General features: G+C 39.5%; 1 protein-coding gene across 4 annotated transcripts in view; it reads right to left on the reverse strand.

The window, feature by feature from the left end:
• Window positions 1-19,706, reverse strand: part of CDK8 (cyclin dependent kinase 8) — an 80,566-nt gene that overhangs the window by 19,145 nt on the left and 41,715 nt on the right. For 3 of the 4 annotated variants that reach the window (XM_035325998.1, XM_035325990.1, XM_035326006.1), the window contains 2 exons: window positions 3,189-3,246; window positions 295-426 (listed from right to left, as the gene is read on the reverse strand). In XM_035325998.1, coding sequence (XP_035181889.1) covers window positions 295-426; window positions 3,189-3,246 — 190 coding nt within the window. The remainder of the gene's footprint in view (window positions 1-294; window positions 427-3,188; window positions 3,247-19,706) is intronic. The other variant, XM_035326015.1, reaches the window with a different exon arrangement.

Consider the following 19,706-nt stretch of genomic DNA (forward strand, 5'->3'; position numbering starts at 1 on the left):
TTTGAAGCTGCATCCATATTGTGTATTACCTCTAACAGCATTTACAAAAATCTGGTGTGGAAGCCATATCAAATTATACTGCATTGCAGGGCATTTGGAGGCAAAAAAATTAAATATTTCATTGCTATACCTAGCCAGAGACCACAGTAAAGTGAACAATTTGACAAAAGTAGGTGTTTCCTCAAAAAATCAGTAACATACCTTTAACTCAGCTACTGTCCTTTGTACTATTTAACAATGCTTCAATAGTTGGGTGCATTTTGCATGTAGTAGGTTATCCTCCGTGTTACTTACCAATAGCTTTGGTATAATGCCTTGCTCCAAGAAGCAACTCTGGAGCTCGATACCAGAACGTTACAACTACTGGATCCAGGTCTGCTAAAGGCTTCAGAGGTGAATTAAATAATCGGGCAAAGCCCATATCAGCTGCAAAATTCAAAGAGAGGCGTTTTAAAAAGTTAGGAAAATTACCACATTTCTTTTTAAATGAACTGATTGAGTTCACTTGTTACTGCTACCATCACTGTGCTAAACAAAACACAAACACAGACTGCAGCAGATAGGAATTCTGTGTGCAGATTTCATTTTCTTAAAGCTTTTGTAGAAGTTACTGGATGTCACCACCTATAAAGTATATCATTATAAATCATTACTAACATGAGCCATTTAGAACGAAGAATTAACCATTGTTCTGAAAAAGCGCATCAACTCACTTCTCTCAGGACACTGGTAAATCCCGACTCATTTTACCTGATGTTCTTGAGTAAAATATTCCATTATTACCACATGGTCTTTCAAAAAGCAGCGTTTTAGATGTGAACAAAATGCGAGTTCTGCAAAGGTTAGAATGATTTATAATACATACATGTACGCCACAACAGCTACCTCCTCGTGAAGTTAGCTGTAGCAAGATTTCCCTCACAAAAAAAAGCGACTAAGCCTACGGCACCTGCCTCCCTACTCATTTTCTGTCAAGACGTTATTTCCAGCACCAAGCTACCAATACTAGATACCATTTAGGCTACGATTTTAAAATTCTGTTTGGGCGATCATATCATTAAAAATTGCTTTTTAGAATTGCTAATATACAACTTCCTAGAAAGCTGTCTAAACTGGCAATATAAATGATACAGGAAAAAATGGGCAGAGACTTAAATTTGCAGCTTCTCCCGCCAGATCAGTTTCCCTACCCACCACTCCCCAAATCCCAAGAAGCAGGGACTCTGTGGTGCAGGGATGCACACATACTGAGGAAAACTAAAATGAGATGAGCAGCCATTCTGAGGGCAAAGAAACTACATGCTATAGCTCACTGTGTGAGGGAAAACTGCTGTGTAAATAAGGGTCTCTTGACTAAACAATATGAATTTTTTTTTTTCATATGCACTCCTATTTATGATTGTTTTAATGCATTTAAAAATAGAAACATTTTACAGTTTTCTACATTATCAATTACTCAAGATATGATCAAGTCACTAGCACTTATGAAAAATGAGGAAAATTGTTTGCAGAAAGTGAATTTATGACTCAAAATGACACAAAAAGCTTATAAAATTATTTTAAGTTAAATACCAGTTATGTGTTTTTTAGATAAATTAGTTACACTGGAAAAGTGGAAGCCCTTGGTACGGGTAAAACTTCTGCATTCTTTTCCTGCTGTGGTAATATCTTAAGAAAATAAGAAAAAATATCTACATTTTGATAACACACTTAGAAATACAGGGTTCCCCTCCCTCTTCCCCCTGGGAATGGATGGCTCAGAGGACTGGTGGTACGATACAGAATCCTTCACCTGTCCATTAACAGTCTGACTAAATTAGTTGTGCTCTAAGTTATTCCCAAATTAATTCAAAACTATCCATTAAGAAATAAATGGGTGGTCTATGTGCAATTACTAGCAAATAGTTGTGTACAGCAAACATCACCACCACAGTTGAAACTGCATGTGCCCAGAGGATGACCTACGTTCTCAATTTTGGAAGCAACTGCTCCATGAAGAATATGGCAATAGGAAGAAGTTGTCACTTCCGCTGTCCGTGCTGTCCCTGTTGTGTACATAGAAGACCTCAACCTCTGCTGTCGACCTTAAACCTTGGAAGGGCATTAACATCTTTCAGGGTAGGGCATGCAGAAGTGTTCAACCCTGGCCTGTTTATTCTCTGGATCTCAAAAGGGGAGGGAAGAGCTAGAGCGGCACGGAGCACTCCAAGAAAAATCCTACCCCTAGCCTTTATACTACTGATTAACGATATGGTTCAGATGAACAAAACAGTAAGAGTACAGAGCAACAATGCAGAAGAGTAATCTCATGAAGGAGAGCCAGAGGGAAGTGAAAAAGATGAACTATCCTTAAAAAAAGCCTTCCACACAGGGCTGCATTACTGTAACAAATGTGAGTAGGCTGTGCATTAGCAGCCTGCTATCAGAGCACTGCCACGCTAATGCACAGCCTGGTATAGCTTATTACTGTTAGGCTACAGTTAATTTTTAGTTATTTGTTTACTTTAATTTAAAACACTTGAAATTCTACAAATTATCCTCTCACTCAGTAACTCCCACCAGAAAGCGTTACAGCAGTGGGGAAGTGTTGGGCCATTACTACCCTGTTACAGCCCGTTTTGAGCATTTAGTGGTAGTTCTCACTAAACATTTTATCTGAATTACTGTGTTTTCTGGACTCTAGGATCCCTTGTGCTTATCTCCAAGGGACCTGTCTACCCTTTCAAGAACATTTTGTAGGCTAAATGCCACCTTTGACTCTGCTACAAAATTTAAGGTTTGTTGTAGTGAATAGTTCCCTATTTAGATTTTAGAAGCAGCAGCAAAATAATGTCATGACATTACAGGGCTAAATGGTGGAAATTTTAAAATCCCATTTCTTTCTCCTCCTCTCCCCCTAGCTAGCTCTCATCCTTACCCCCACATCGACATCCCCCGCCCCACACAAACACCCCGTTAAACAAAATATAACAACATTTTCCACTTTTGATTGGTGAGGCTACAGCATTTCATCGTCAGAACTGGTGGAGGGACCTAGTATGAAGAAGCCAGTCACTCAGAAAACAGCATTTAGACAATGTCTCCAGCACATACTAGTATGACAGTAACTACTTTAGGGGGTACAACCGCACCTCCAGAACATTCTAACTTAAATGCTACACTGGGACTTATCAAAGATATAAACATACCAATTTTTACTCTTCCTCGCTCAGGACCTTCACCCATAACTAAAATATTAGCAGGTTTCTGTGGAAAAAAAAATAAATATACAATACATATACCACGATAAACCTAAACATTAGTCTCTGAAAAGTTAGTTAAGCTTTGTTTTTGCCAGTTTTAAACCAAATTTGTTTCGATAGAAATGACAAGTTTCTCTGTCATGGTAAAGCTGTGCAAGGACCCAGACACAGGCTCTCCCTGACTGCTTCTCCTCACGCTTCCTCCCAGCACGTCTGTGCTCCAGCACCGTGCTCCCTTAGCTGCCACCCTGCTGTCTGTCCTTACCCTGCAGGGCAGGCAGTCACCAGCCTCCCGGATTTCTACCAAAATCGCCCTGGGTGCCCTGGGCAGGAGGAAGACGAGACTGGTGGCTGCTCGCGGCCCCTTCGCCCCAGAGGCCAGGCTCGGCTCTACAGCGTGCTAGGCCCAGCATCATCAGGCACGTTGCAGGCACATTCATGAAGAAAACATGTTACCACATAGTTTTATACGGGAGACAAAAATCATCTACGTTATTCCTATTTAGAAGTGTACACCAATTCAGACAGCTGCAAAGCAGGAAAGCGTTCCCTTCACATTATCTTCCTCTCCATTATTTTGACAGAAAAAATACGGATTATCCCCTTTCTTTTACTAGGGACGTGAGTTAAAGGATTGTGCTAGAGTTCACTGCTTAGAAACATAACCACTCAATCCTTAATCCATCCCCCCATCATTAATTTTCTGTCTAGCAGTTAAATTCTTAGAGCCCAGTCTCCGCATCTGCAGTCAGCGGATTCCTCACATGCTAACACACTGTACAGACATCAAGCCTGCACTGCTTACTTGAGGAAGAAAATCAGGTAATTCACTATCACAGCTGAAAATTTATACCACATTTTTTAAAATATCCACTCATACTGTAATTCTTGGACAAAACAGGGGGTCCTGATCAGTTGTCAATTACAGGAATTGTAATAAGGCTGAGTTACAGCTGTGGCTTTGCTTTCCCAGCTTAAGTAGACCTGAAGAAAAAAAGTAGTCTAGGAAGATAGTTCAGGCTGCCTGAAAATGAAAATAATAAACACTAATTTCTCTTTTAGAGAGCAAAATGTGATTTACCAAATGTGTGCGCTAGGAAATTCTGGAGTATTATTAAATCTATCAGGCTTTAGTAGAAGCATATTCAAAGAGTTTTAAGACCACGGTTTGATACTGATATAGTAGTAACTTATATTGTACAAAACAGGATGAAAGCAAATAATGCAGCAAAAAAAAATGCTTGATAAACTGAATTACTACAGCTTATGAAAAGCTCCAGCGTTCATTTCTGAAACTGTACAATCCACGTACAAAAGACGTAAAAGGAATCTGAGGTGCAGCATCTCTTCTCTGAACACAGGTTAAAGAGGAAGCAAGTGTTACAGCTTGACTGTTCATAGAGGTTAGACATGACCCGTTGTCTTTCCAAAAACAGTAACAACTCAACAGACCAGACTTGCGCTGTATTAGCTCAGTGATGTGCAGAAGAACTTGTGTCCCACACCACCAACTCCACCCCCACCTTTCTTCTTTTTCACTTTCATCAAATTTTGATCGTTTTTGACACATTCCAGAAATAAGCAAGCCTCATAAACCTTCAAATTCAGAGGTAATGCTGAAGTTTCAAGCAGTTTAAACTGCTCAGTAAAAAAGAATTTCACCACATAAGCCATTCTATTGCTATGCATTGATTCAAAGTGACAATGCGCACATCTTTCATGAAAGCTGATTCAGTGTATCTGGGATGTTAATAAGCCACATGCCTAATTAATATTTTTTTCTTAGTAGAATTAATGATTGGTTACACAGGCACTAAATTTTTTCAGATAAATAATACACTGGATCTGAAGTGCAGCTTTTCCTCCTGCGTTTTCACAAGTTGGTAACACTCATTACAAAAAATGCTTATAATATCCTCTTCGTGCTTTTACCTTAAAATAACTTTACTATTTGGATTGTGATAGGAGCCATATTCACACACCGACTCCATTATGACAAACGACTAAGCAGCACAGCACTGGTTAACAATTCCTGCCCCAAAGTTTCCCTACCCTAAGTTCAAAGTAGGTACAGAGGAAAAGAGAAAGCACAAAGAGATGAGACAGCACTGGTTAGCAAAATAGGTAACAACAGCTTGATTCATGCTCGATTTTTTTTTCCTCTCAAGATTTACAGAAAAAGTTTAAAACCACAGACAATTTAGAAATCCGTGTAGGAGTCTTCTGAAGCCACAAATTACAAAAAAACTCAACCGTCAATCTTGAACAACCATTCATAGCAGTTCACCTCCTTCTAGAGTCAAAAGCCATTCACTGAAAAAGCACTGTCTGAAAAGGAAGATTCTTATTGCAGACAGTATTTATCACACGTACCACATCACTGTAAAAAGAGACAGCATCACATGGGAAGTCAAAGATTAAAATAATTAAATTTAAAATAAGAGGACTTATTTTGAAAGTGCTCATTCCTACAGTCATGGAACAACACAGAACAACATCATTAGTTGAAAGTATTTTCCAAACAAGCCTGCTAATTGACATTAAATTCCATAGGGGAATATCTACCAAAAAGCAGTACAAGGACAGTACTGGTGTTCCTAAAACACACAATTTGAGGACTCCCAAAAACTATTCTAGTCCACTAAAAAAGCGAAAACACGGGTCAGGGATTCTTGTTGTACAGCTTTGACTCAAATCCACCATCTGGAGAAAAAAACAACACCCAAAAAGACAGATTGGGAGAAAATGAATACATATTAGAAATTTCTATTTATTTGCAAAGAAAAATAAGCAATCATTAGAGACAGAAGGCAGAAATCTGGACAAACTTTGGTTTAACTTATTAAAATTCCATTTCATTTTAATTATCCAGAGAAAATGTAATTTTAAAGTGCTTATTCAAATCATTTGTGCTAAGCAATTTTTTATCTTGTGTTCTGAAAACATTTTTTTTAAAACAGCCATCTTTCCTATAACTACTAACAAACAACTTCTAAAAGTCATTTCTTTTTGTTCTAGTATATTTAGTTTTGCCTTCAAGTAAAACATTTTGCTCATGCCAGACATATGCAAACAAGAAAGTTGTTGAGATCCTGAACCAAACGTGAAGAGCCATGCAGCAATGTACAGCCAAATACTTCACAAAGACTAACAAACAACTTTCTAATATCATTATAGAGTCAAAAAAAAAAAAAAAAAAAAAAAAAAAAAAATTTTTAAAAACAAAGGGAAAAAAAAAAAAAAAAAAAAAAAAAAAAAAAGTAAATTATTCTCAGCAGCAAGGGAATAATTCATTCTCCTGGATGAATGGCCTTGTGACCACGGCACAGCACTAAATCTTGTCCTAAATCTCGCTTTGTGGAACTTCTTGTCTAACTTTTAGACAAATCTTATTCTCGTGCATTTAATCACTATTACCACTGAAGAGAAAACAAAGATTCTCACTGAAATATTTTCATATAATTCCATTTTTATTGGTATCTGTGAAGTGCATAGAAATCCCAAGAAGGAGGGTAACTTCATACAGAAGACTAAAAGAAATGGAGGATATACTGACAGGATAAAAGATGCACAAAGAACTTCAGGCAGAACCTCCTCCAGCTGCCTCATCTAAGACCCTATCCCACTGCCTTTTTACCCAGATCCTAAAGTGTTTGGTGATAAAGGCTGCATGGTCTTTCCCCTTCCTTCAATCCTCCTGACGTTGCATCCATTGCCTCACGTCTTACACATCACGTCTTACACATCAACACAAAATGAAGACAACCACCTCTTAGACTTGAACAACTACTTAGGTCTTTCAAGACCTATTCCTTTTTTCAGTCCCAATATACAGATTAGAAGAACTCTCTTCTGCTCAGGGTTTCCTAGTAGTTTTTGTTTGTTTGTTTTCTAGATTCTTGTTGCTTCCCCCTAGCTGCTCTGCATTAGGGCCACCTGTTTGTTTAAACTGGAGTGCTCCAAATTACACTGTGGAGGCTTTGTTAATGCTAAAAAATACATTGAAGAGAGAATTTTACGTGCCTGGCATAGCTTCTTCCCCTGAATATGATCCCAGTAGGGTATATCGTTTTGCCTAGCTGTGTATGGTGACAGATTCATGTTGAGGTTATGAGCCATGCATTTTCTTCACATCTTTTCTGCATTTATTTATTTCTAAACATTCCTCCATTTGAACAAACATCACACTCAAACATTGCTTATGAACATACGCTGAAAGTGTTTGTGTTCATTCAGGGGGAAAACTCAGGTTTAAAAACTTATTCTGTTTTATATTTTGTAGAAAAAAATGCAAACAACGCAACAGTTATACCAATCTGTCTTGATGAGATGGAATCACAGATCAAAAAGATATCATTCTTGTTGCTCACAGCGAGTTACTCGTAAGAGCAGGTGGTTACTTACTCCACATCCACATGCTAGGTGATTGGAAATCACAGGGCATTTTCCTGTGCTCCAGTCAAAGCATTCGGTCAGTTCCTATTTTCACTGCGTTTCACTCATCAAAGCAGTGAGGAGGAAAACAAGACATTCTTTGGAAAGCTCAGCCACTGTGGTGTTCTGTGACTACTTCTGACACCAAACCAGGCCTGCAGAAACTACCACTCCACATGTTCTTGGCTACTAGGCTGTTAATGAATGAGTTTGTTGTAAAAGTTAAACATATTTATCAGCTAATAACCCAAATTCCTTTGATTTATCTATGGTTTTATATTGTAGAAGCAAACTTTTTTTGCTTGCCAATTATTAAATATTTGCAGTAGTCCAGCGCATGTTTACAAAAGAACAGACTGACCCTGTTTGTATTGCCATTTTAACGCACCTTTCAGTAAGGTTTAAGTATCATCCTAACTAGTTTTCCTTTGGACTATCCTATATCTAAGAGTTTGGTTACTAAAGCACCACTCAGTAGAAGGCTCACAGCGATGGGGTGACTCACACCAGTGACTTCTGCTGACCTCTAGCATCTGTGCATCATCAGCGGCCGCGCCACCGGCTTCCAGAACTGACATTTCTGCTTGTAATGAGCCAAGGTAACTGAAAAAGCGTAACATTTTTCATTGGAAATAACACTTTTATTTAAGAATAATACTAAGCCCAGTGCTTTTATCCCTGAATTTTTGCGATCCATTTTGACAGTATTATTAAGATTTAGAATGAATTGCTTTTTAGTATTTCAGACTTTTAGGTACTATATTAAACTGCATAGGAAGAGACTCAAATGTACAACCCCACGGTTGTACAGAAATTCAGCTTCTTCAGCTCTAGGTGAGAAATTGCTCAAGAAGCACAAGACAAGTTAAAATGTTTTGCCTTGAAGTTCGTAAATCAATGGCATGGAAAGAAATAAAAAAGAATTTGAAAGACAACTGTTTTTGTGACAGAGGCAAAAATCTAGAATAGTAATGTGATTTATCACTTCACAGGTGCTGTGACAAGAAAAGCTGTGCAGCAAAAACCTAGGGGCCTTCAGACGTCCTGGCAAAATTCACACCCTCCTCTCATGGACTGTAACCCACAGAGCAATCACACTTCTTAGGCTGCATTTGCTTGTGAACAACTTTGTTGTTCTTCAAGTCATCATAACATACACCAAAACGTTTTCCCAATAATGGGGGATGTTCGCATTCAAATCACATTCTCTGCAATTATAACTAATTTTTTGAACCTTTTATACTTAAAATAATTCAATTACATGTCCATTTTGAACAAACCTGACTACTGCAATGCTAAGTAGTGCTCAAGCACAATGAAAATGCCAGTACCAACATGTTCAGCTGATAGTATCAGCAATTGTCTCAAGTTCATTACTTTCCTTAAGTTAAAAGATTTGCATTTACAAATAAAGAATTAATTTTCATCACGTTAACTGATTTGCATCTTTAAAATAAATTATCATCAAAAGACCACCACAAACAATGTAATATTCAATTGAAAACAATGGCTTCACGAACCCCAACATGTATTAAATCTAACTATTAAAATCTTTTTAGTTAAAAGCACAAGTTCTGAAAAGCACTGGAAAATTTAAAATTATTTAAATTGAATACATCCTATTAATTATAATTTTATATAAAAAAAAAAATCAGAGGGCTTTTTGTTTGTTTAAGTCAACAAAACATTCAAGCATCTAAAAATTCTCATTTAAACCAGGAACTGTTAAAATTACCATTAACAGCCAAACAAAGAAAAGCAGGCATGATCAAAAATTTTCAAAGTACAGAAAGTATTGGACAGGATAAAAGATACATGGATGCCATATGTATGCCAGGGAAGCCTTCTGCTAGGTACCATCAGCATATTTTATCTCGCTTGCAGCCTGATGAAAGCTGCTGGCTTCACTATTACATTTTTATGCTCTGAACACACTCCAAGAATTTCCTTCAGTTACTGGCACTCAAGTACTGAAAACCTGGGGCAACGTAACTTAATAAAACCTGTGCATAGTCTAATGCATAGGCTTTTCTATCGTTTTGATTGGAACTGAATTACTATTGAAAGAAATTACACTTCTCAGGCGAACTCTCCCAGCTCCTAAAAACGTACAACAGGACAAGTAGGAAGGTGCAACTTTCTGTACTAACTCCCAAAGGAAGAAAAGGGGGATACCATAAGCAAAATATTTATATAATATAATATATATATATATTTCTGCATCTTCTTTGGAGGAAACTCTACTAATATGTTAAACAGGGTTAACAAATCACTCAAATGTGTAATAACAAACTAAAACAAACAGTCTTGCACAAATGCATTTCCTGTGTATTTTGCTGTGAGCGATTACCCTACCCATAGGTCAGGATGACTGGTTGCTGTGGACACATTGGTAACAGCTTTGTTCAGCACCGAAATCAGACTTCTGGCCATCTCACAAAGCCATCAAAGCCATTAAAATCCAGGCTAGTAACAAAAGAACAACTTACAAGCCATTGACATGAAAGAAATCTAGTTTATGTTTTTGCATCCCAAAAATTTCACCTAATTCAAACAGAACTCTTTCTAATGAAAACACTGAAACAGATTCAAACTACTTGTAAAAATCCTCGGGTATATGTATACACACACATACAGATATTAAAATGTTGTAGATGTGGTTTTGTATATGTATATGAATGATATCCCTCAATATAGCATCTATACAACTCTCAATACCTCATTTTACTTCTGTTATGAATCTATTTCAATCCCCTGGAATTCAAAACCAAACATACGCATAACAAAAACAAACAAAAACTATTTCTAAATGTCAAAAAAGTAGTAGTAAAAGTATTTTAGCAAATCCAAATCTGACAGGATAGCATATTAAAGAATGCTAGTTCTGCACATGGCCATCCTCCTTTCTGAAAATCAACCTGTATTTTCTTTGAATACTGCAGAGATCTTCAGCTATTGAAAACAAGAAAGCAGAACATTTTCTAACATTTCAATAAAATGTAGTTGTGAAATACAGAAAGCTTCCACATCTTCATGTTTTAATCAGGAAATGGACTGCAAGTGGCAAAAGAACACTACAGTCACCACCACTACAGTCATCTTCCTGTACTTCCGAACAGCTGCATCTTCCTGCTTCCTCCCCTAGCTCCCATATCGTGTAGATGGTTGAAGGAAGCAAGCACAGATTTTAACAACCACTCCTTTTGCAAACAACTTATTTTCTCTTCTGAAGCATTTATGAAGACAGTAGAAATGGACTCAGACTGCTGCATTAACAGCTTACTACATGAGCTTATGACTGACTGAAAATGCCAAGTTCTGCACGTACGAAGAAGTGGGATCCCTCATCTGTCTGACAGCCTTGGGTAGCTGACGGAAGATGCTCAGAATACTGTATGTTTAAATGCTCACTCGTGAACGTTGCATAGCGGAGAACCATTAACAGACATCTCAAGTCTTATGCATAATTTAAACCAGGAAGACATTTTTACAAGGAGCTCCTACATCTTCACAAGTAAGGTATTTGGGTGAAGCTTGTCAAACCTTTTAATAGTCTAATTCTCCTCTCATGGTGAAAAGTAACAAAGCTAATATATGATTACTTGGAATGCAAGTGGCATTGCTATTCTAAGCCATATGAGGACCAAAAAACCCTCCAAAACACTTTTCTGTACTCCCAGAGTAAGAAAAAAAGCCTCTGATAAAAGCCTTTACTGAAAAAAAAAATGAAGTCATCTTTCACACTTTCCGTATTTTAGCTCACCATTCCCTAAGTCATCATGACATCTTTCAGTCAGGAGCATCTCAACAAGTGGAGGTGCTCTATGATGGGTGCAGCTCTTGAAACCTAAGTCCTCAGCATCTGAGCCTTAGACCCTTAGCACTTTCCTGATTGCACATATTCCAGCTCCATCCTCTATCTTGCTTTCCCACATCCGGAATCCTCCAGTTCCCTTCTCACTTGCCATCTGCTCTGATGACCAAGTAGATCAGGCAAGAAAATAGGCATGTGGTATAAACGAGCGGGGAACCACCGTCTTTAGAAGGAAGAGAAGGCAAACTGAAATGGTCGTAGGACAGCTCTCAATACATTTCTCCCAGAATGCATACCTTCCTCTATTTGACCTCTGTTTTTCATAAAGTACTTGATTGTTTTGATATCATCTCTTTTTATGAAATATCTCGGAAATCTGATAGATAGAAAAGTTACATGGGGATCTAGCAAAACCAGTATGCCCATGTAAGCTTTGCTTCCTTAAGAAACCAACCTAAAGCCACACGATATTGGGAGACAAGCATAAAGGTTTGTTGTGGAACACACAACACCATTTGCATTTTTTTGGTTATTTCTCTAGATACTTAGAGTAGCAATACTGTCATTTCTCCTACAAAAAGTTCTCAAGTGCCACCTCGCTTTCATTTTTAGAAAACAGTACTCAGTAAGCAGAGAAATCGATGCGTTTCTGGTGCTCTTACTGAACTGTGTTCCACTGAACAAGGACAAACTTCTCTAAAGCCAGTACAATGGGATTATTTCATTCCTTATGAAAGACATAAAGAAAAGACCTGAAAGGGCCTTCTTCAATTTAACACTCGGTAAGATGAAGATGTAAATGGTTTAAAAACATTCCTGAAACATTCCAGCCTGCACTGAAGGGCTCTGGGGGAAGCAGCAGAGAACAAAACTGTTATGTAAGTATTGAAATTAATTTCAAATCCTCAGATTTAAGTAAGCAGTCTTATTTCATGATTTTGAAATTTTTGGACAGTTTTCTTCATAGACCCTTTTGTGATGCTGTCTTGGATTTTTGATTAAAACAGAGGTGATAACACAGGAGTGGCTTGGTAGTTACAGAGCAGCGCTCACACAGACCAAGGACTGTTCAGCTCCTGGTGCTGCCCTGCCAGCGAGGTACCTGGGGGTGCACAGGGAGCTGGGAGGGGACACAGCCAGGAGCTGGCCCAGCCTGGCCAAAGGGATGTCCCATACATACCATGTGGTGTCATGCTCAGCAGTAACAGCTGGGGTAAAGGAGGAGGAAGGTGGGGACATTCAGAGTGATGGCGTTTGTCTTTCCAAAGAACCACTACACACGATGAGCCCTGCTTTCCTGGAGGTGGCTGAACACCTGCCTGCTGAAAGGAAGTAGTCGATGGATTCCTTGGTTTGCTTTTGCTTTACCTACTGATCTGTCTGTATCTCAACCCAGGAGTTCTCACACTTTTACCTTTCCAATTCTCTTCCGCATCCCGCCTGGGGAGAGCAAATGAGCAGCTGTGCGGGGCTCAGCTATCTGCCGGAGCTAAACCATAACATGCTTTCCATTCTTTTTTGGTAGGTTAATTACCTCTTCTAATAATTTCTACATCGTTCTACTTTGACTTCAGTTTAAATTTTGGGCAAAGACTGGGTTTACCGTATTCTCAAAACATGAGAATTTCATGTAGTCAAAAAGAGTTGCCAGTTGTAAATTACAAGGTTGTTGGACTGGGCTATTATCACTTCAGAGGACTAATTATTTTTATAATTATTTACAGAAAAAATCTGAGCTAAAAAAAAAAAAAAAAAAAGTTAGTGGAATCTATATCTAGGTTCCAATAAACAGAACAATCAATACAGAAGACAAACTGATACAGCTGGACTCTTTCAAAACACCTGAAAAAGATATTAAAAGGCTAAAAAAATGACTCATCTTTATGGTGCTCTGATAAGGTTGGACTTGACCAGGAAGTCAATATGGCTTGGAATAAAAGCAGTAGTAGGGGAGATAGATATGGAAAGTGGTTTTGAAATCATGAGATTTCTGACCTTCGCTTGCACTCCTGTTTTTATCTGAATCAACTTTACAAACATGCTTTTTACTTGCGATCAGATAGATCTCTACCAAAAGTCTCCCTACTCAGTACTTCATCTTAATAGGAATCTAACACCATTTCATGATAAAAGATTACCAAAAACATTTAGGATTGGCATCCCATTTTTGCTGAACACTGGTTGTTTGGATAAAAAAAAATATTTTCGGGTTTATCTGACATATGATCAATAGGGGAGTTTTCCTCTCTCCTTTTACAATCCTCACCTAAAACTTAAATGACCTTGAACTTTGTTGTAAGATTCAAAGTTAAAGATGATCAACCTGTAAAAAGCTATGAAAGATTACATTCCATTGCTCAAATGGAGATGTTCTATTAATTAAAAAAATATATATATTCACTATCTGTAAAGATGCCCAATTTGCAAAATCACTGGGAACAAAAACCAAATACCACTAGAAAAATGGAGTGGATACTGTATTTTCATTTATCTTTTCAATTTGATTTCAATGTTAACTAACTTTAACACAATAGGAATACTCCACCCAAGGGTAAGCAACATAGTGCTAATCCAAGAGAAGTCCAAAAATATGAGTATCAGTAACATTAATCTGTATAGAATTGGCAATTTTTTTAAAATCTCTCTACGAAAAGATACTTGGGTTTTGAAATACTGTGGTTATGGAAGCCTTTCATACCCAAAGTTGGTTCAAATATAGAGGTGAAAAGCCACATAAGGACAAGTTTGTTTTTATTTTTTATCCCCAGCAAGCAGCTGGAAAAGTCACTATTACAGAATCATAGAATATCCAAGTTGAATGGGACACACAAGGATCATCAAGTCCAATTCCTCGGTCCCCAAAGAACCACAACCCCCCCCAAAAATCACCACGTGATTTTTTGGACAAGAGCATTGTCCAAATGCTTCTTGAACTCCAGCAGGCTCGGTGCCATGACCACTTCCCGGTGGAGCCTGTCCCAGTGCCTGACCACCCTCTTGGTACAAAATCTTTTCCTGAAACACAGCCTAAATTTTCCTAACATTTAACATATTGAATTAGCAACCTAAAGGACATGACAGTAAATTCCAGGCTGAAGTCTAAAGTAAGTAGAACTTCTCCCAGCTATGAATTCCTACATTTTCATACCAATTGACAATCTTACAGAAACATTATCTTCCATTTTATGGCCACACAGCTTTCAAAAATAAAACTTTGGTGGATACCTCATATTTTTTTCCTCAGGAAAATAAAATTTAACTATGACCTCCCTCTCTTACCCTGCTGCGTTCAAGATAAGCAACAAAAGTTTTCTTTTGATGTAAAACTTACTTTTGCCTTTCATCACCTTTTCTTCACACTGATTCTTATTCTGTTTGAGCCTTTTAATCTTTCATTATTTTTTTTACTCACACCTCTCCCTCCTCATCCCTCTCCCTCCCCTCCAGGTTCTCTTCTATTGATTTATCATGAGCTAGACTTCAGAATTTGAAAAAGCAATAACTTAACTTTTCAAAGCAGATGAGTGAAGATGTAATGCACTGACAGAATGCCTGAGGTTGCAGAGGACCTCTGGAAATCTGCAAACTGGTTGCAGGTGCACTCCGACCTAATCATCCTAGTCATTAATGAAGATGTTGAACAATACTGAGCCTCAGGATTCTCCTCTAGCAACTGGTGTCCAGCTCAACTTTGTGACACAGATCACAACCCTCTAAGCCCACCAGCTCAACCAGTTTTCAATTCACTGTTCCAATTCCCTAGTCTGTACTTCACTAAGCTTGTCTACAAGGATGTTATGGGATGCAGTGTTGAAAGCCTTACTAAAGCTGAGATAAACAACGTCCTCTGTTCCTTCCCCATTCATCAGGCTAGGCATTTTATCACAGAAAGCTTTCAGGTTGGTTAAGCATGATTTCACCTTCATAAATCGATGAAGACTACTCCCAATCACCGTCACGTCTTTCATTATGTTTCAAAATGGCTTCAAAGAGGATTTGATCCGTCATCTTCCCAGGGATCAAGGTGAGAGCAACTGGCATATTGTTTCCCAGTTCTTCCTTTTAGCCTTTCTTGAAGATTGGAGTGACATTTGCTTTTTTCCACCCTCAGGAACCTCCCCTGATTGCTGTGACCTTTCAAAGATTGGCCTTGCCATGACTTGATTATATGAAGCTAATGATTTTGTATATGTCTGTAAGCTTTTCTGTGGTGAACTGAAGGACCCAAGAAGTATGCCTTTTGCTTGTCTGACCGGCAGGCTGGTAGCACTGCAGCAATAATGTGCACTTCTAGCTTCAAATCTGAACTTGTACACAGTTGACAGCAATTACTAAATCAAGAGTTTGACCTAACACGCCACTGGCAACAACAATGCCTAAGAAGAAAGCAAGCCAAATGGATTTTAAGTAGCTGAGCTGGTCTGTAAAAAGGGAAAGATCATCGAGGTGCTTTTCTTTTCACAAAGTCACTGACGTGAGCATGGAATACTTATTTCTGCAGTCTCCTCTGATAATTTCCACACTTTCAGTCAATGTTTTGAAGTTTTAATCTAAGCCAAAAAAACTCAGAAAGGTAGGCAAGGAAGTAGGTATGACCACTGTAAATAAAAGCATTAAGAAACATGAGGTAACATTATTTTAACTACAGAATATCCAGAATTATAGTCAATTACAATTCACAGCACAGCCTAAGTTATTATAACCAAAGCAACAAAAAAAGTTCTTCCTTCACCTCAGGAACACGGATAAAGAAAAGTACACCTCAGAATCTAAAACCTTTGAAAAGGCAACAGCTGACATCAGAGTTATGACTGTTCCCCTCCTCCCCCCTAAAGCAAGTCACCAGTAAGTCATTAAAATGCCATTTAGAAAATAATGCCTATTATCCGGTTATACATTTAAAGAGGGTCAAAGACCACCCTGCCTGTAAAAGCTGTTAACTTCTTTCTAGTAATGGGCAAGCTTTCCATCTTTTTTTTTTCTGTGCAAATGACCCCAGTTCTGTGAGCGCTCGAGCAGGACTGAAGGGCATTCCTGCATTTTGGAAGCAGCACCTGAATATTGATGAGGGAGACAGCCTTTGATTCAAGGGCTCTAATGTGGAAAGCGGTAAATTGGCACGGTAAAAGTTCTGTATAAGTATCTGCCTCAGGCAAAGCTAAATCAGTGATTCACAGCCAGAGCCTGGAAAGTGACTAAGATGTTGCCTACCAATAAATAAATAAATAAAAAATAAAAAAAAATCACCCTGGCAGTGGCTTCTCCTCACTTATTGTTGAGAGCACATCTTGAACATTCCTGCTGATCCCAAATCTGGCAGCAGGTATTCTTGGGAAGAGTCCAGCTCTCAGGAAGCTAGTTTCCAACCAGCACCGTATTAGAAGTTTGTCCACCTGAAAGCTTATTACAAAAACAACATTCATCCCACAAGCAGCAGCTGAGCTGAGCAGCACGCTAGGAACGCGTTAAAGAGGCTGTGCTAGCGCTAGTTCGCAGATGGTCACAGACACTGCAACACAATCCCAGCTTAACTGGGACACGAATGTTAATGGCAAAGGCTGACAGAGACTGTCAGTGCTTTGGCAAGAGGCGGGAGGAGAGGAATGGGGAGCAGAAGCCCAGCACTGTGCTACCCACAGCCACACCTGGCTTGCCAAGTGGCAGTTCATCTGCTCAGCACCTACTCACACCATGCAGAAAGCAACAGGCCAGGGAATCCAGGCCGAAGGACAGAAGGTGCTTCATGGAGTACTGCAGCTGAGACTAGTAAGGAAGAGCTATGGAATTTCCTGGGTTTGGTTGGTGTTTGTTTTTGCTTTTGTTTCATTTTTCAAAGCAGTGCTGCACCAGATGAACACATTAAAAACTCACAGTGCAAATCAACTTAAATCCCAGCCTAATCCTACTGTCACGACAGAAAACCAATGGAGGAGCGCTCACCTCTTGGCTGAGATCCTCTTTGGAGAGGCCTACCGTGCACTAACGTTAAATTGCGATGCATTTCTCAATGCCAACAGGCACAGCCTAGAAGTTGCTGTAACGTGTAAAGGGACCTCTAGCTTGAGCCCAGCACTTGAAGAAGTCTTCCAAGCACACTGCAAAGACCATCCTTCTCTTTCCTCATGCTGCTGAGGATGCAGATTGATGAAAACAGATCTATGGCCAGTTTTCTGCTTATTTTTAGTGTGGAATAAGCTCTTTGAGTACAGGAAGAAGTCCAATAGCTGGATATAATGAAACAGAACAAAGACTAGGAAACGCAGTCAGCAAAACGCTGTATGTTTCAAGCATTCTTGATAACTAAATTCACAATATTATTAAAGCTGTAATTGATGCACTTTGTGGTAATTACATGAAGTGTTCTTATTTCCTTCCTGCTACAGACAGAGCATGAATAAACAATCTGCTTCCCATTGCTCGCAGTCATGGAATTAAAAAAAAAAGCTGTAGAATATGCAAGTCAAATAAGAAATTTTAAAAGGAATGACATTTATTGGTTAAGAAATTTTACGGGTATGTTTCAAAGGCATGAAAAAAGCTAACTACTTTAGCATAGCACTATTCAAACATAATATAATCAACATATCCCTCGCTGATAGAAATGGTGGATTGGCTTTCATATAAATGGTGAAGGAGCAGTAACTTCACTTTCTTTGCTGTTTCTTCTAAGGTTTGCATGTGCTTGCTTTGTAGAAGACAAACTGGGACTAGAGACAAAAACTCGATTGTCTTCCAGCAGTTGTTACTGTTTCATACACAATATACTCACTTGGTACAAATCTTATGAATTAAGTTTCTTCAATTCCCATTATGAAGACATTTCACAGTCCAAGTTAATGTGGTTTTAATAATCACAGAATCGTTAAGGTCGGAAAAGACCTCCAAGATCATCTGCTCCAACCATTCCCCTACCACCGTCCCCCACTAAACCATGTCCCCAAGCACCACGTCCAACCTTTCCTTGAACACCCCCAGGGACGGTGACTCCACCATCTCCCTGGGCAACCCATCCCAATGCCTGACTGCTCTTTCTGAGAAGAAATGTCTCTGAATTGTTTTAATTGTTGAAGAGTAGGGGCACGATGTTTCCATTTTTCCACTAACCAGGGACATTGCCTGAATGCCAGGACTTTTCAGCTATGATGGAGAGAGGCTTGGCAACTCCAGCAGCCAGTTCCCCCAGGACCCTGGGATTCATGTCATCAGGTCCCACAGACTTGTACCTGATTCATCAGGTGGTCTCAAACTTGCTCTTCACTTACAGTGGGTGGGACTTTGCTCCCCCAGTGTCCATCTACATGTTCAGGGAAATGAAAGACTTGGGAAGCCCATCTACCAGTGCAGACAGAGGCAAAGAAGTTGCTGAGTACCTCAGCCTTCTCCATGTCTGTCATTACCAGTTTCTCAGATACGGAAACTCAGACCTAATATAAGAAATTAGCCACCTATAGCCACTTACACACTACTATTTTCACCCCTCAGTCTATTTTAACAAATGTTAAAGGTGCATGGTGGCCCTCGGGGGCTCCTCCTGTCACCCCAGTGCAGCAGCCCAAAGAAAGCTGAGTCCTCTCTTGTGCTCTTCCTCAAGGCTCTGTGCAGAAGGGATGCCACCTCTTGCACAAGGGCTCAGTGATGGGAAAGAAGCACTCACACAACCCCTGAGAAGTGGCAACAGAATTCTTTATTGCCGGGACATCTTGCTGGTGAGCCTGTGGGATGTCTGTGGTGTTTGGCAGCTCCAAGCTAATGCTTGGGATGGAGCCTGAGCGACAAGCAGGGAGTTCACCGGGCACTCCTGAGATGCTGTTGGTGTACTTGCATGGCAGAGAGTGATGACATGCTGGGGTAGTCCCAGTTCTGATCTGGCTGAGGTGGATCCACTTCCATTGGCTCCTCCACATCTTCTGGTGGATTCAGCTCCATGGGCTCCACGGTGTTTGGCAGAAGGATAAGCCAGTCCTTGCCCTGGACTGCCCAGACGGGATGCCTTCCATCCTGAATGCTTTCGGGCCAGGGTGCTGAACCAGGGGGTCATCCAGTTCCACCCCTAGGTCCCATGCCACTGTCTGGTTGATTTTCACGCATAGGTTTGACGCTGCTGTCTGCTTTATGGCCATGCCTGGGTCCCACACTGTGTTCCGGATTATGGGCACGCCTCTGCTCCCCAGGGCTGTCTGCCTGATGCTCCTGCCTTCTCCCCATGCCGCCAATGC

Source organism: Oxyura jamaicensis, chromosome 1, assembly GCF_011077185.1.
Source record: "Oxyura jamaicensis isolate SHBP4307 breed ruddy duck chromosome 1, BPBGC_Ojam_1.0, whole genome shotgun sequence".
Lineage (NCBI taxonomy): Eukaryota > Metazoa > Chordata > Aves > Anseriformes > Anatidae > Oxyura > Oxyura jamaicensis.